At 41.8% G+C, this 18,789-nt stretch overlaps 1 protein-coding gene across 6 annotated transcripts in view; it reads right to left on the reverse strand.

The window, feature by feature from the left end:
- Positions 1-18,728, reverse strand: part of ADAMTSL3 (ADAMTS like 3) — a 207,712-nt gene extending 188,984 nt beyond the window's left edge. Inside the window, exons 1-2 of one of the 6 annotated variants that reach the window (XM_068957980.1) lie at positions 18,645-18,728; positions 7,746-7,837 (exon numbers count right to left, since the gene is read on the reverse strand). In XM_068957980.1, the coding sequence (XP_068814081.1) occupies positions 7,746-7,820 (75 nt within the window). In that variant the 5' untranslated portion in view covers positions 7,821-7,837; positions 18,645-18,728. Of the gene's footprint in view, positions 1-7,745; positions 7,841-9,125; positions 9,198-9,715; positions 9,737-10,057; positions 10,249-18,644 lie in introns of those variants that run through there. The other 5 variants (XM_068957979.1, XM_009681289.2, XM_068957981.1 and 2 more) reach the window with 5 other exon arrangements.
- Positions 18,729-18,789: the final 61 nt, after the last annotated feature.

The following is an 18,789-nucleotide window of genomic DNA, read 5'->3' on the forward strand; positions in this document are numbered from 1 at the left end:
GTCCATAAATACAAACAGGGAAATTTCAGCAAAGCAGGGGAGATGCAAGGGTTCCCCCCCACACACACACTCCGAGCTAGCTAACTTGTTGCTGAATCAGCTAGCTGGGAATACAGCCAGTTTCTGCAACCTTCTGAGAGCTTCTGCAAGGTGCACGCCAGGAAACATTTATTGTCAAACAGAGCCTGAGGGGAAACAGTGCTGTACTCCTAGCGCTCAGTGGCCATGCAGGTATGTCCATGTCAGCTTAATTCTGTGATACTAAAATGCAATAGACCAGGTAGCTAAAACTTTTGCCGATGTCTGCACTAACTATACAGCGAGCCCCTATAGGCCATTTCATAAATACATGCTATAAACTGTACCCTGTTCTGTTTGCATGCGCTGACAAGAGACCATAACCTTCAAGTTTTAAGCAATTTAGATTTTTGGCAAAGCACCTGATGACAGAAAAAAACATTATATGAATACAGAAATACACATTACTGCATATAAACAAATGCGCCACTTAGTTAATGCTACACAATAGCATCATTAACTAGTTGGGGCCTCCCACCATGACACAAATGACAACCGTTAGCACACAACAACATTCTAGTAATTACAATCATAAATGCGTTCTTAGTATTGTTTCACAAGTTAGCTGAGCTCACTTGTATTTACTGTGTTTCTAGTGGATCCAGAAGCATGACAAACTGACAATTCTTGGAAACCACATTTCTCAAAACAGATTAACAGTACTGTTTTCATTTTCTCTCCATAATGATGTTAAACCTAATAAATATAAAACTAGAAACAGAAATAAAATAACGTTGTTCCTAAACAATTTATGTAATAGGCTGTCTGAAAGGGCTATATCAGGCCAGGTTTTCAAAGCTTGCCCTCCCTTTATATACACATGGTGCTCGTACTTGCACTTTTCAAGTATTATCAGGTATCTACACAGCCCAGTGCTAGAACTTACACACCAGAAACTTATTTTTCCAAAAGAGCTTTAAGGGTGAAAGTTTAGGTTTGATCTAAATATGCAGACAGATGGTTAGCCAGATTTTTGAAAGTGTCTAAGGTAGCTAGGTGCCTTGTTTCCATTGGATTAATGGAAATATAGCCTGTAATTTGTTTCTCAAAATCCAGCTAAGCACCACACCTCACAGCATTTGTTTACCCATACTGGCTCAAGTCTTACTGAAAGTCAAAGTAAGAAAGGCTCTACGTCACACAGACCCTTCTGAAAATGCTACTATATCTGCATTAAATTGACCACTGTCACCTGCACAAGGGTCACTTAAAAAAAAAAAGAGCTCACAGAACTGTTTCTAGAAGTTGGACTGAGGCGATTTTGAAAACACAGCCCTTAAATTCAAAGGCACTTGATAGCCTATAGACTTTAGCTAACATCAAGAAAAGTTTTCTTCTTGTGCAAAGAAAAGTTATTTTTAGATCTGTTTTCAAAACCTAAAGGAATTATTTATCAGTGAAAATAAGGTGAGTGCAGAGGGTATGTCAGAACTGCAACGCTACACATTTTCTGTGTGGGTCTTGTTCACAAGAGCAAGATTTGCTTTTCTCAGGCAGTTGCGCACGCTTGATGTTTTATTCTAAAGACGCAGGAATGAGAGATGAACAGGATTCCAGATACACTATAGCAAAAGCTGGGAATAAAAGTAGATCAATAATTAAGATATTTACAAAAAAACTATAAAGAAAGTCTATAAACATTTTCCCTTCCATCCTCAATTAAGAGAAATAAAATTGTTTCCAAAATCGGCAGGAAAAGCTAGGCCTCTTTCAGAATAAGAATACAGATAGATGAATAAATACTGGCCTTTATGATTGTTGAACCTTCAAAAAGAAATTTAATGTTGAGTTGCATGCAGAAATCAAGCTAGGGCCAGATCTCACTGATCAGAGCCTGTACTTCCATCCCTTCAGCTGTTTGCTACTCCTTTCCAAATTCTATCTGCATGACCAGGGGAAAAAAAAAAAAAAAAAAAACACCAACTCACTAAATTGTCTCTCCAGAGTTGCCATGGCTATATCCAGCGTCCTTTCTGGAATGCTGGGCTCACTAGCAAACTGCACTTCCAAAACAAACCCACTCCTTCACCATGCACAAATTCCCTCTGTTTTACAGAGATTCTGCATCCTAAAAATTCTACTGGGATTGTTCAAGTAAGACTGGGTTGGACTGTACACAGCCACAAGACTTTATCCTCAATATTATCAACTATATAAGATCTTAACAAAACAATGACTTAACAATAAAGTACAGCATTTGCTTAGTATGTTACAGTGCACTCAAGTACTGTTTATTCCCAAAGATTTCTTGGATAGTTTTATGATACAAACATGTACAGATGCCCAATTATAAATCTGCTCCCCCATCACTGAAATTAAGATTTGTATTAGCTCATTGCAAGCCACATGTTTAGCGTTTTCTTAAAACCTACCCCCTGGATTCAGGTGAACATACAGAACTATTTTAAGAACTCCTAGCCCTCATAATTGCAGATAAAGGCTCAAATGTGAGAGCTCTACAGGTTCAAAAAGCAAATAAGAAGTACAAGAAGTGTTCTTTTGAAGTCAAAATCATTATTTTAAATGGCCAAATCATCATATCTGAACAACTGGTAAAAGGACTTTAATATCAGTACAACCTATCACGTACATTTTCTACAGTGCAAAGGCTGGAATGGACTTTGGGGCACTACACAAAACTGACACCTCGGCACAGCTTATCTACATGCCCCAATTTGGTAAGGAATATGAAGGCTCCAGCCGCACCAAGCAGACCTGAATGAGTAATTATCAATGACTAAGCTTTCAAGTATCTACTAAAACCAAAGATCATCCTCTAGATATTTGTTCATTTCTTAATGTCTTTTCCAAGAGGAAATTAGGAGCTGCTGGTTGCTGCTAGAGATTATTCCTACACTGAGGCTTCTCTAAGAACTTTTGATCTTGTGGCTATCTAGTTTTGGAACCAGCATTCTGCAGCTCTGTGCACAACCAATTTGAGAACCTCAGCCTGTTTTTTTTTATCATGACCTTTTCAGAAATTACCATCACAGTAAGCGCCAGTACACATGTCTGAAGATGCAGCACAGAATTCAAAATCCAGCTGGACACGCAGACTAAACCACCTTTGCCCCTTTGGAAATGGATTGATTCGGACCCTGCTTCAGCTGAGTAACCAAGCCTGATTTTGCTGAGTTATGCCACTGTGAGCATCATATGCAATAACCATGATAAAAGTGTTTATCCAAAAAAGGAAAACAGAAGTGAGAGGGTAAAATAAACCTTTCACAGATATCTGTGGGTCTCCTGGTCATGTCCCATAGTTGACATAAATTTTCGATTTGAGTACTTTTTAAAAAATAAGTATTCAGACATAGTCTGACTTGAGTCAGAAGACTGAGATTCATCACAAATTTTCTGGCAATTCAACCCTTTTGGATTGTAAATTGGGGGCAACAGCAGTTCAGATCCTACGAGCACTGGTTGAGCAATCATTATTAGTCATAAATTTAAAGTAAGCTCAGGAACTTACATACATTTTCTGGTAATGCTGTCACTGAGTTACAAGCTTGTCAATAACATTGAATAAGTCCGAATACTTTCTACGGAGTCTCAAAAGCATTATTTGTCGCCAGGAAAGGCGTTTCAGTCTTCAGACAAAGAATAAAACCACAAGGCCATTGATGCTGATGGCAAAACTCCAGATGGGTCCAGAATTTCAGCCTGCCTATAGCAAAGTGAAACCGCTTCAGATTGAACTGTGGATTTGCAAATCTCACCCTGATATTTTTTATTAAGGTTACTGAAGGTTTAAAAATCCTTACTATTGTATGGCATGTAGATCATAACCTATTTTCTGAACATCAGCATGCAATACATTCAGCAACTGTAAAACAGTACTCCAAAGGTTTTCCACAAATATGGTCTCCAAGTCCACTATGTCATATAATGGACATCACATTTTTGGACCAGCAAAACCTCAAAGACATTTACTATGGTGGTAGTTTTTGGCAGATTGGTTATGGCAGAATCATTTTGTATAAGATAATGCTTTCAGTATGTAGATCTTCTGCATCCAAAATATCACAAATAGTTAGAAAAAAAAAGCATAATGCATTCAGGAAGAGCAGAAACATAAATCATGGAACCAACCAACAGTTTATTTAATGAATATGTGACCTATGAAACTTTCCTTTCCATAGGAAACAAGAGCTATTGCTTCTTAAATATCCAGACACAGTGTCTTTGCTATTTTTCTCTTCCTCAAACATTAGTAACCCCATTTCTCTAGAGATAAAATGAATCAACTCAGAGGGCTTAGCTAGGAACAGTAGAAACCTAAGAAAACATCACTATTGCTGATTGGGAAACAACATACCAGAGAATAACTCCAAAATTAATCCATGCTCTATCCAATTCTAAAATTCTTGATGATACATTTTGTCTACATGAATCTGCTAGCAATCATTTCTTGCTGTCAGTAATCCATTAGTAAGGATGTACAGATAGACCTTCTTACATATATTTCATAATATAACAGTAACTGGCTGAATGTTATCACGTAAGGGTTATCACATGAGGTTAAGGAAGAGACTGGTACCAGGCTGAACATGCTGCTGTTTCAATTACTAATATATAGCCATATCCGCTCAAGAGATAACTTAAGCAACTTAATTGCATTTAAATACTTCTATTTTGTTTATTAACTTAACCATCTCCTAACATATCTACTATTGATATTCACCTCTTACCATATGAGGAAAAGAAGGAGCCTCTTAGGTCTTTGCTATAATTCTGTTTACGTATTTAGCAATAAGTACAAATGAATATTTAAATTCAAGAACAAGGATATAGTTAGCTAATGTACACAAATACATATACTCTGTGGAATACAACAACCTCTTGGAATAGATTCAACATTTAAATCTTCAGAAACAATGAAATATTCCGCGTTGCCACTACTGTCTTTTTCATTTAAAATTTCTTAATAAAAGAAACACACAGACATCATTTGCTTGGATTAACACTGGCTATAGGCTAATGCAGTTCCACTCACTTTACCTGTATTGGTGCAAGTCAGAATAGGCCCCCTGCCCACAAAAAGAGCACAGCCCAGGTGTAGCCCATAAGCTATCTGCCAACAAGCCAAGTTTATGCCACAGCTCTTGATTACAGAAGAGATTCAATGAACAGGAAGCTCAGCAGTGCTTCCCTAAACTATTCACTGGGTTATCCTACAAAATTGAGGTAATCTTCTACTAGTACAGAGACTAATCTGCCCACGACAAAGTGATCTTGTCAAACTTGAGACACGGCATGCCTATAAGCGCCGAGTTCAATTTAGAGCCTAGCTAAACATTGTACAGAGCTTGTTACCATGTTACTCAAGAATCAGAAAGAGCTCCTGTAACCAAAGTTAACTTTCATTTCTTCTCAGTAACAGCTACCTCTTTTTCACAACTTCTCAGGTTAAAGTTTTTCTTGCATTACATTCATACCACATTTCCACCACATTCTTTTAAAATGGTCATTATTTTATTCTGTACCTGCCTCAAGCAGGATGAAATTAATCAATTGCACATAAGTGACATGGCATAGACTTGTGACCTTGCCCAGCATCCAATTGTTTCTATTTGATTAGCTCCAGATATAAGCACTTAAATAGCCAAAAACAACACAAGTGGAAGCTATGGTACAATATTAGGGTAGAATAACTGTGTGTGGTCCATACAGTATGGCCCCAAGCAACCAGTTAAAGAATTAATGGTTATTGGATACCAAAAATGTTATGTTAAATACTATAAAATATCTTTAATGTGACTAGAACTGTGATAAAACACCTAAAATTTAGGAGCAGAAGGGCCTCCTACAAGTTCGAGGTTAAGTGCTCATGACTCAAATGTGCCAACTAGATTAGATTCTATTTAAAAGAACAATCAGGAACAAAAAATTTGACCTAGATTGAAACGTTCATGAAGCTACCTATAACAGCCTATTGATTACTCCAATGTGTTTGGGTTGTTTTTATTACAAAAAGACAAGTGAAGCTATGCCAAACCGTTTGTGGAGAAGAGGAAACTATGCCACTACTAGTTCCAGTTCTAAAGTGGAAAAAAAAAAAAAAGAATTACAGAAGAAAAATATTATAAAAGCAAAAAAGTTGGTCTCTCTGTAATCAAAAGGCCCAAACCCAAAGCTGACAGTTCCTTTCTCTGTAATTCTGCTCTCATCTTACTCGGAATTATTAAGTGAACTTTACATACCACTTTCTGAACGTTTTGTAGGGCAGGTTATTACAAAGTCACTCAACTGTTTACTCACAGCAATACAAGAAGAATAAGCACAGCAAACCAGTAACATTTTCTTCTTACAGAAGAAGCAAACAAATACAAAAAGCAAAAGGGAGGTCCCACTGCTCTATCAGCATGGACGTGCACTGAATGCACTGTTTTACTGCACAGTCAATAAGAACCCAATAATTTTGACTTAGACAGCAAGTCCATTACTCATTAAAAGTCATGATGATACCAAGTAACCAGCATACTTTCAAGACTAGCAGCGAGTATAATACAGATATGGGAGGCATTCATCAGCAGTTATCCCATCCACCCCCCACCAAATGACTCATAGCACACACTGCACTCAACAGTGCTACTGAGGATGGGTTGGAGCCCCATTTCCCCTCCCTTAAATCCCAAAGGGCACACCAAATGGATCATAGCTTACTGAGTTGTCCAGTCTGTCCAGTATAGTCTCCTTGTTTCTTCATATTGCTTTTGAATTTATTTCAAAACCTGTTGCATTATACTTAGATTAAATGCCCTTCAGGCTGTATGTTTACATAATGCCCAACACAACAGGCTCCAGTTTGAAACTACTATTCCTCAGCATTGCTGTACTACACACAGCACATAACGTTAAGGTCAACAGTATCATTGATTTCATTCAAAACCAAGATTTCACTTTTTTGTCAGAAACTGCTAAAAGAAAGCCTTCAGAAACTGATATTATTCATTTCAAAAAAGTTCTTCAGTTTACTTAGCTGTTGTTTTCTAAGGTTTTCTCAATTTGGGTGTATTTAAGACTGAAGAATCCTTGAAATGCCCTGTACTGTGGGAACCATCAGTACAGAGGATGACATGCTATAACAACAATCGCTGCTGCATGCCAGCACACCATATTTCTTGAAATACTCACTTCTTGGAACCGATTAGGCTCATGTGTCAACGACAGATCAATCGGCAGCTACAGCTTTCCTCCATGGATCCTGAATACATTGAACACTTGAAGCAAAGACCATCTCACAAACCCTCAGAAAGATACTGTTTCCAGCAGCTTTAGAAGTTTCTACCCTGGTATTCACACAACTTTTGTCACTTACAGTATCTTATCATTTATCAAGTGTTAAACCTCCTAGAGTAATGAGCAACCATCTTGCCTTGAAAAACCTCAGGTATTACACATCTGGCAAGATCTCCCTTTGGTCCCCACAATAGTAAAGTCAGTTACAATGTTACTGGGAAGAGAAAGTATCAATTCCCATTCAAGGATGTCTTTGAAATCAGTTTCAGTGACAGGAAAATCTTGTTTTCCCTCTCAGTGTGGCCCTTTATTCACTATGCAGTTACTTCAGTAGTTTTCTTTTTTAAAAATAACAGTAACAAACGTGCAGTAAGATCATCTGAGAAAGGATGAGCCATGACAACAGCAACGAGTTCATTACTTACCTGTAGATGAGCATAGGCAGCAATGGTGAGCCAAGCGATCTCCCAGGAGAGCCCTGAGGCTTTAGGGCTGGCCATCCTGGTGCCTTGGGGCTCTGCTGAGAGAAATTGTTTCAAGTTACAAACAAAGCCAAGCAGGCTCCGCCAGAATCTCAATGACTACAGCAAACTGGGCAAAGGGATGGAACTGGCCTTTGGAAGAAACGCAATGCAAACACGGGAGTTTCGTGCTGGCCAGCAAGGCAGACTCAGATTGCATGCCATGAGCACAGCCTACAGGGTGAGGTAGCTCCAATTAGGGAGCAGAAAGGCACTGGGGGGGGGGGGGGGGAGAGTGAGGAAGCCAGCAATAGGGGGCGAGTTTCATTCTCTCCTGAACGCAAGTCAATTTATCAAATCCTCCTCTGATCTTGGTTTCCAGAAAGCACAGTCCAAGGAGCAAAGGATTTCTGATGCACCATTTCAGCATCTTCACCCACTCAGAGCTGAGAGCCCTGGGACTTCATCAGTCATTTACACTGCCTTTGAAAGCCCTGCTTCCAAACAGCTCAGGGACAAAGTGATCAAGGGAAGGGGGGGGGGGGGGAGAAGCCCATCAATTTAACGGTCACCACCAGTCACAAGGCCAGCGTTGACCTCTCAGCCACCGTTACCAAAAACGACAATTTAAACAAGAAAAAAAATTGCAATAACGCCTCTAATTTTTCTGATTCTTAGTGTCAGTGCATCTTTTTGCCTCAGACCGCTCGTTACCATAGCGATCCCATAAAAGAGTACAAGTTCCGCACCCGCTCATACACGCGCCCCCGCCCCCGCCCGCCACCCCCACTATTCCGCAAAGCCCCGCAGTGAATGCAAATCTCGCCCTTAAGAAGTCTTCCTTCCTAAAAGATCAGACGTCCCAAAGGAAAACCAGCTCCTGCACCTGTCAACTAACTTAATGAAGATTCCTTACAGCAATAAGGCTGCTTTAAAAGGAAAAAAGAGAAAAAAAATCACCGCTCCCTCCCTCCCCCCCCCCCCCCCAATCTTCAGCACTTTGGATGCTCTGGCCATTCAGAAGTTCTAACCAACCACGTCAGTTGAAGGAGGAGGATTTTCCCCCTTGCCAGGCATTGCCGAGGTCCACACCTGACACGGCACAGCAGGCGCGGGCGCCCCGCAGGTGCCGGTGCCCCCGTTCCCGCGGGGGCTTCCCGAGAGCCGCGCGCCCTGCGCCTGCCGCCTTCCGCGCCCCGGCCCGCCGGAGGGCGCGGTGCGAGGGGCCCGGCCCGCCGCCGCCGCCGCCCCCCGAGGGCGAGCGCCGGCTCCCGGCAGCGCCGCCAGCCCCCGGCCGCGGCGGCGAGGCTCCTCTCGCCGGTGCCGCCTGCCGCTCTCACCCACCTGGCGCGGCGCCGCGGCCCCCCGGGGCTGGGGCCGGGGCCGGGGCCGGGGCAGGCGGGCAGCGGGGTCCGGCTCGGCGGCAGCCTCCTCGCCGCTTGCAAGGCAGGGAAAGCCTCGCCTGCCGCTGCCCCGGGGATACAGCATCCCGCATCACGAGCCGCGGCCCCTCCCTCACGCCAGGCTCCAGCCCACCGCCGCACGTTAGCCAAGGTCCTACAGGCTGCTGGCAGCGGGCCGCCCCCGCAGCCCCGCCGACCGGCCCGGCCCGGCTCCGCGGAGCGCAGCGGCGCCCGGGCGCCTCCACCTGCGGCGCGGGGCCGCGGCCCGGCCCGGCCCGCCGCCCCCCCGGCGGGCAAGCGGGCTCGCCGCCAACGGGGGCCCGGCTCCCGCGGGCCGCGGAGCCGCTCCCCGCGCCTCCGGTCGCCGCAGCCCACCCTCCCCCGGCGCCGAGAGCCAGGCAGCCCCGGACCGAGCGGCGGCTCTTCCCCAGAGGGGCAAGAAGCTACCGTGGAGCGAAGTCAGCCCCCAATCTAATGCAAACCGGCTTCCAAAACCACAACCATGCGGTGTCTCATCTCCAAGTAACTCACAGAACAGCTGCAAATCTGCTCGCCCACCGAGGAGGTCTTTAATCACACGATATTTTTAGGTTTCCTACTGTAAATCTGACGAGAACATCTCATACGATAGTTTTCGTCTCATCCTCTCGAGGCTGCTAGACAGTAACTCTAAAATCCTCTACCTTTGCGCTAGAGCTTCCACTGAATGTTGCAAGCCGCCTTCGAGTCTGCACAAGAGCAACGCGCAGAAAAAGGGCTATTATCCCTGCCACCGAAGTTAAAAATATGCGCCAGGGAACTAAACATAACCGATGAAGAGTTGGTTCAAATATGTTGCACTGGAAACTTTTCCAATCTCTTTAGGTTTCTCACCAGCACGGGAAAGCGCCTCCTCCATCGCTAGGAACAGAGTGCCCTCTGCCGAAAGGAGCCTGCCAGAGGGAGCGAGCCGAGGGGGAGCCGGCCTGCCGGGGAAACCCGGGGCCAGAGCTCCCCTAGCCGCCTCCAGCCGCGCACAAACGCCTGCCTCGCTCAGCTTGCCTCCATCCTGCCACCGCAACGCCTAGGACTGCCCGACCTGCAAATTCCCCCTGCCAGCTGAGACAAGCCGACTCCTTTCCAGCTTGTGCGTTATCATAATAGCCTGTGTATCAGGCTAGAGTACTGTTGGGGCCTGATGTTTTCTTTTTTTAAATAGCTGTCAGTTGATACAGGTCAAAGTTAAGAACACTCGCTTTCTGGAAACCTTTGTTTTCCATCAATTTCGATTGCTAAAGTTACATAAACTACACAGTCCTTTAACCGTGACTTTAGCTAGGCTCATGCAATTCTCTGTCTTCAGGTAAAATACACAGGTGTAATCAGCATATACTTCAGACTCGCTCAGATTATACAAGTGGGTTTGAAACTGGAATTTAGCCATTAGATCTACTACAAGATCTCAAGTTTCCTGTCCCCAAAACATGTATGGTAATACTGCCGGATGAAAACAAAAGACATCCACAACTACAGAGTGATATTGACCTTGAAGACCTGGCAGCTAGTTAGGAACATGCAGTTTGCATGATCCCCGTTTAGAATAGCACTTCACTTTAAACAATTATTTAGCCCTCAATATTCAAAATCTCCCCTGGATCCCTAAAACAAAAGCTGCAGAGTGGGCTTTAACTTGTCTGCTAGATGAGCATATAGCAAAATACCTCTGGCTATTTTTCTCCTAGTGCCCATTTGTTCCTAGTACTGACACTAGCCATAGATTATGTGGCAAGGTTTGGCCCTGAAGTACTAACAGCATTTTCCAAATTTGAGTGCTGGTCTGCATTTCCTTGTTTTGCCCTTTTTCAGCACTATTCATCTCAATGTTCTACGTTCTCCACCCAGCTTACTCAGATACTTTCCTGCAATGCCTAATTCACTGCACCTGGTAGGTATCATTAGATCATTTGGCTGTATGCATCCCTTTTGTCAGGTACAATGATAATATAAATCTGCTAACCACAAAGAATAATCAAACATCATCAGTATGAGGGTCTTAAACATTTGGTCATCTTCTCCAAAAAATTGTGAAAATAATAATAATAAGCAGTAGAATAGGCTAGACAGCTCATGAGTAAAGAAATTTGTTGACTTCAGTGAGGCTGCTGATGCCTCACATACAGAACCTTGCATGATCTTGGCCTTGGGTTATGGAGTCTACATCTGAATTTATAGCTTGTTTAAAAACAGATGTTAACACCTGCAAGCATTATCCACTAGTAAGATATTAAGATAGCAGCATTATAATAAATAATGCTAGTATGTTATGGATTGGTATTTGATAAACCTACCTGTTAAAATTAACAGTGACACGACATATGTCTTGCCCAAGCCACTGAAATGACAGCCTTGTTGATCCTATCCTCCTTATCCCCACCGTCTAAGGTCTGGTTGTGCTTCTATTACATTGAAATCTCCCATTTTGTGAGGAAGCTGAGTACCCAGGAAATAACAGTATTTGGAACATAAAAGTAACCTAGGAATACTGCTTTAAATTCTGCAGTTTTGTGACAATTTTTAACAGGGCATTTGCTTATGTGAAGCTCATTCCCACCCAATACCGATCTATTACCTCCTTTACTCAATTTCTTCACCTCAGCCTCATTTAGCCCTCTGCTTCTCTCTACATACATTATTTTCTCTCCAGACTTTCAGTGAGCCTGGAAGCTTTGCGATTTGGGGATCCTTCTGCTACCTCCTTCTGCTGAGCCAAGAACAAAACCTAACTGAAACCTGGAGGTCTGGGTTTGACCTGTTTGACAGCAACAGCTACAGAATTGCCAGCCCCTGCAGCTCCATGGCAGACTCCTTCAACATATGCCCTAAAGTTAAAGACCATGAGCTTCCAGGTTCTGGAAACCAAATTTTCATCCCTGGAGTAGCTTGTCAGGAATCCTGGAAAAAATTGATTGAACGTTGCAGTTCAAAATAAAATCACCATTTTCTAAGGCAGCATTACTTCCCTTCTGCCCACTGTATTGTCTGCACTGATCAAACTCTTCAAGGCAGGGACTATTATCCTGTGTCTATTGTACTGTGCTTGTACAGCCTCTCACCCAGTGTCAAGTCCTTAGGTATTACCTTGTCCGTGTGATGAAAGTGCTATTAATCATCTTCTACCTCAACTTTTAATTCCCAGTTTGCCACGTTAGTTTCGCAGCATTGACACATGATTTCTGAAGGAGAAGCTCTAGTGATAGTCCTTGCATATGCATAATAAAAAATTACTCATGACAAGAGATAAATACAGGAATTACGCATGTGAACTCTGAATGTTTTTCCTTCACTAGACACATAACCATGATCTCGTCCACCTGTACAGCTGGCATGGTGTCTTATAAGGAAGCCAGCTGGAAATGTGATTGCCTTATCCTTTGTTTCATACTGACTTAAGACCATGTGCCTTCACTATTAAACATAACTATGAAATATATTCTCATTCATTGTTTTTCGTTCAATTTCAACAGAAATTTCCAACCTGCTCAGTGTAAACAAACAAACAAAAAAAAAACCAGAGGAAAAACATCCTGTGAGATACAGCTAAGGGCAAAAAGGAAGAAAATCTCTGGTCTGATCAACAGAAAACTCTTTTCAATCACAAGATAATCATTAGATTTCACTCTTAGAAAATACTATCATGAGACCTTCACATCAAAGATAAAATCTCTTTATCTTTGTCCTGAAAAGCAGGTGTACAGTCTTTTCGAGCAGACTCCATTTATATATAAATATTCTCTCAAAGCAAGCTCAACTAAGCCATTCTGATGATCATGAAGGCTGTTTTTACATCATAATGGAAGTCTATACTACTCAGGGAGAAATGTTTGGCTAAACTACGAATTTGAAATCCATTGAAGCACTGCAGAAAAACATTTGGCTCATAAATCAGGATTAAGTCTAATGAATACCAAAGCTGGAAGTATCCTGAGAAGGCCTCATGCAGAAACTGAATTTTGGTTTGAGACCTCAGGGTTATCAGGAACAGAGCTGCACCTGATTGACTAATAAAAGGAAAATGTTAAATTTCCTGTAACTAGAGTCATGAGAACCCTGACACAGTATAATCAGTTCTTTGGCCCTGCATTGTATTTGTACAGGGTCCTTGTTTACTTTGAAATAACAAGCTCTCTGGGGTAGAGAGCAATCATGCACTGCCACATTTCACAAATATGCTATACCCTATAAAGAGTAAATCCTCTGTTGGTATAAAGGTATAAAGTTCAACCGCAGTACTGCATCTTTGATCTCTTGCAGTTATGGAACCCGTTGTGTTCCACGCTGATCCTTACCCCAGGCTTTGGAAAATAGCTCCATCAGTAATAAGTGGGAAAAAAAAGAACTCCTGTAAGCAGTGTGTTTCTCTCTTTAAGCTACATGTATAGACCTAAACATCACAGAAGAAAACTACTGTTTTTTTTCTCAATATGCTTAAAAATTAATCATACGTGAACCCCTACAATATGCACAAACAGTTACCACTTCAAATACTTGAATATTTGTCCATTCTTGTATCCCAAATTCCTTTTTATCCTCAAGCAAGACTTACAGCTCATTTGCTTATTTATAATCCTGTACAGCAGTAGTAGATGCATTAAATTTCATTACTCCCCTTTCCAGAAAAAGCACATCTTGATTCAGATGGCATATACTTACTTCTTATTGTAGTTCAGTGCTCATAGGCCTAAAATGTTAGTACTGACATTTCAAGATCAATCTGTAACATTTACATGATCATTATGTGGCATATGTTTTCACCAAGGCATTCAGGTGATTGTGTGCATAATTTAAATATGGACTTGTATAGATGAAGATCTGAATGCAGATAAGGCAAAATGAAAAGTTTTGCAAAAGCAAAATATCTTAGGTTCATTTACACATAAAAACTGCACCAACAGACTTTTTTCTTTTTATTAGTTTGGAGGGAAAAGAATACATACAGACACACCTCTTGAGGACTGGATATGCCCAGTGTGAATTCATGAACCTACTTGCCACTTTCCTCTCATGCCACAGTAACAGATATCTATTTTGTGAAGTTTTGATGACCCTTACTTCTGTGATTGTCAAGGATAAAATGCTCTCGAGAACACCAGTATCATGTGAAGCATGCAACACTTGGTAAATAGACAGGAGCTCTGAGGAAATCAGTCCTGTTGCAAGTCATGAGCAACAGACAAAGGTCAGCAGGACAATTGCTTTTTCCAAGTGGACCCTTACTGTGAGGGTAGCATGAAGGGTAAGGGGAGAAGGAGGTAGTGACATGCAGAAGTTCCCTTGTAAGATGTAGACCATGTGAGCATCTAAAAACAGGAAATGGAAGAGGACATATGCAGAGCACAAATAAAGTGAGATGGCATCGAAGCATAAGACTGGAAGCAATATATGAGATATCATTGGGAGGAATGGTAATGACAGAAAGACATCATGGTTCTGAAAGCAGAAGATGCACGGTTCATACAGAAAAATGCAGCAGAGCCAAAGGAAGCGTAGGTAACAGTTAAAATAGATATTATTAAAAATAATAATTTATTATTTCCACTTACTGGAAAGTGAGGCCATCTGAAAACTGTTTTCAGAAGATAAGCAGCACTGCGCATCCTATGTTTGGCAGTAACATGAACAAAATTCACACTTTCTCACATCCAGTCTATGTGTCAATAAAAAGACAAAAACTATAAGAAGCCACAGCATAAAATGGTCATACGCTCTTGTTGTCCTGTGTGGGTAGGACCAATGGAGCAAATGAAAAACAAACGATGGAGCAAATGAAAAACAAAGTCCAAAAAGGAAATGAGATAAGGTGTTAACAGAGGATCTCATACTTCACTTTGAATGTAAACTTAAGGACAGAGAGTAAGTTTGAAATTCATTCATCTCTTCTACTTGCCAACTTCTTTTGCTCGCTATGTTGAGAATTGTTTTAGTTTAAATCGCACACTTAGTCTTCACTAAGAGACTGTACTGTGAATCATCACCAAAGGAAAAGCATCCTTCCTCCTCAGCAGACAGGCCACTGCCCAAATGCTCCATATTGAGCGAGGTGTTGGGTCAAGTGCAATAGTAGCGGGATAAACTCTCTGCTCTGTGAAATGTATTCAACTCATTTCAACTCAGTAATGCTGCCTGGATATAAAGGAAGACACAGTTTTGTTCTTACATTCTATAAGAGATAGAAATGATTTCATTTCCACAAGAGACTCAGATTTGACTTGCTCCGGTAGATCAGAGGAGGTTCCTGGCTCCTGTGGGAGCCAGCATATGTACTGGCTATTCTTATTAACATGCAGTGATGACATAATTGAATACGGTCTCTTTGACAATGAATGAGGATTAAGAAAGATTAGCAGAATTTGGGGATGGAAGGAAAAGTCTATTAATCAAGATTCTTATTTCAGAGCTATCTAGTCACTGAAAACCAGCTTATTTCCCCATTTTGTTTTCATATTTTCTTCTTTATTGTCCCTGTTAACCTATGCTATAAGAATTCCTAATAGTCTGTGACATTTCGTCAAACTCTGATACTGATATCAGTCAAGTCTATAGACCACAATTAGCTCTTGCATAGTGCAGTAATGTAAGACCTTCCCCCTCCCATTCTGCACAGATATTCCTATAGAAACTAATGTACATTCCACATAAAACTGGATGAGAAAAATACATCTTCAGACAGTGAGCCACATTCTAGTTACAGCTATATTCATACAAAATGTATATCCGCACAACTTCTCTGTACTGGTACATGAAAGTAGAGTTTGGCCAACGGCAGCTAAAAATCAGGATAACCTAGCAGGACCTTACAAAGCATCACCCACAAAATATTGCTATCATGCATATCTTCCATATTTCATATTTTTCCAAACAATCTATTGTTTAATTTTGCACTTGATACTTGATCACGCAAATGAACAGTTTGAATGATATTTCTAGTTCTTTACCGATTGCTGACTACAGGATCTTTGAAAGGAAAGCTGTTGTTCCACCACAGACAAAAACCATAGTCAAGCCAGGAAATCAGTCTGTGGGGCAGTAGGATCTGTAGCCAGGCGCAGCAGTGACAGAGCTAAAGACAGGTACCCACAACATCGCTTAGCCAAGGACTATAGGGCTGGAGCTCCCAAGCCTGTGGGCAGAGTGTGGCTGGAGCCCCCAGGTGAGGCTGCTTAAGGTCATTAAGGCCTGCTAATGTCCTCAGGTTCTTGGCAATATTTTAGGATGAACTAATTAGATTGCTGACACGTGAGTAGGACTAGTTAGAAGAGACAGATAGTGCTAAAGGGAAAAGGCTAGCAAACTTAGTAGTAGTTAACTTTTTCCTGGTTTTCATTTTGTTACTGTATTTTTTTTTCACTTAATTTCACCACCTCAAGATCTGCTGAAGATGCTGGAAGAAAAATCCACAAATATTTTTAAAGTGGGTTTTTTTTTTTTAATTCTTCCAGCTGCGTGGACTCTGTAAGTACTTTCCAAATCTCACAGATCTACATTTTCATGCAAGCTTTTACTGTGCTTTAGTCTTGGATATATTTACTCTGCTTTAGTCCTGGATATATGCCTTTTGCCATAATTTTTCCTAGTACCCGCTATACCTTTTCTTGATTCTGAAACATTCCTGACATGCCTTTATGCTGGAAACAGTATGAAAAGATGGTACAGGCTTATCTCTGCAAGAATTCCCCAGTTACATTTGTGGCCTAACCAGGATAGACTATAGTCTTAATCAAAAACAAAATGTCATAAAAAAAGAATCAGTTGCTGAGTTGCATCATGTGCTCCTTAAGTTGCCTTCCTCTGTTTTTGCATAGGGTAGGTAAAGAATATAATAGATAAAAACTACTTAGACTATTTTTGAACCATCTCTTTCAGCAGTTTTTGTTTGCTCTATTACAAAACCTTGGCAGGCAAGGAAAATATTCTCAGAATAGCAGATTTCTTGCTTTGTTCTGTGTCTGTTCCAAAAGCACACAACTGTATTTGAACAGCTGGCCAGTACATGCAACCATCAAACATGACAGTGACATACGATCACAGTGTTCCTTACAGAGGACTGAGGGTTCAAAGCCAAAGTGCACCTTCAGACATACACATCTTGGTCCTAGAGGTATATATTTAGATTTAAATCATACTTGTTATTTTTCTTGAACTGAGTTTTCTATTGGCAAGGAAGAACAAACAAGTACTTGTTATAGCAAAGTAAAAAACTGAAACTGCTTTGCAGAAAAGAATTTCATGACGCTGTTGCTAGGACAAGAACCAGAGGAGCTCAGTCTGGCCATATAACATTATCAAACTACATATAGTGGTAGAGTCTTGAAATGTTGTTTTGGGGTTTTTTTATGCAAACATGCTCAGCAAAAAGACATCAAAGCTGTATTTTTGGATGTAAAGGACGCAGAGACACAGAGAATATAATATGCAAAAAGTTCATGTAACATAGCCCAAGATCAGGAATTGACCATAACACAGCCTAAAAGCTCAGTTTGAGCTCCTGACAGTGCCGCAGTTCCAGGGGGAGAACAGCACGCTCCCAAAGTGGCCTAGCGGGCACAGTTCAGCCTGTGACCATGCTAGCAGCAGGCAGTAACAGAATTTGTCATCTTCCAGTGCAGTAACACAGCCTTTGATGACTTTCAGCACCTCTAGGACTCAGCGGCAGCCACTGAGCTTTGCTTTGGCTAGTAATGTAACTGACTAAATGCACCACAGAATGTAGGCCTAGGTCACCGATCAGCCAAAAAAACAGGTTAAAGATACCTAAACTTCTTGACTGTTTGTAGTCCATATGCTTGGACAAAGGCTATTAACCTGCGTAGTAAGTGATCTCAACCTAAAGTAAGCTCTTATTTGAAGTGTCCTGTAATTGCTGCAACAAACATTGTAATTCACAGTTACATTAATGTTCAGAGATTTTTACTCTCATACTTAATGAGATTGGTACAGAACCTGCTCTCTAAAATGTAAGTGAAAATAAAAAAGTCGATTAATTATTGGAAAAAAATGAGAACTACCACAGTACGTATCCTAAATAAAGAACGCTGAAGAACGATTTTTACAAAATGTAATTAGCATAGGTGTTTTCAGACCACTTCTAATATTAGTCTTGCTGCAGATTCCCTTTCCCTGTTCATGTTTCCCTTTTCGCACACAACAGCAGTGTTCAACCGCAACACTGCAGCGCTGCCCTGGGTGACAAGCACCACAGCCCAACCTAAAAATGCCCACAAACAAGAAACGAGCAGGGACTAGCATATTTTCATCGACTGAACAAAACGCCAAAAGCAGGCAGAAAGAGCAGCGCTCCGGGGCGGAGGCAGGCGGCAGCGCGAGCATCGCTGCGGCGGGGATGCTGCCTCCGAAACCGGGGAATTTTTTACCGCGGCCCCTTGCCCGGCTTGGCCAAACCGCCGAGCTGCTGCAGGCTTCCTACCAGCTCCTTCCCCGCCCTCTGCGAGCGGCACCGTTGGGCGGACGCGATGCAGCAGGAATCACGTGCAAAAACAAAGCACCAAAAGAAAAAAAACAAATTTTTAGGGGGGTGTTTTTAAAAGAGCCGCCAGCGGTGCCCCGAGCCC

The sequence above is a fragment of the Struthio camelus genome, chromosome 12 (assembly GCF_040807025.1).
Source record: "Struthio camelus isolate bStrCam1 chromosome 12, bStrCam1.hap1, whole genome shotgun sequence".
Classification (NCBI taxonomy): Eukaryota; Metazoa; Chordata; class Aves; order Struthioniformes; family Struthionidae; genus Struthio; species Struthio camelus.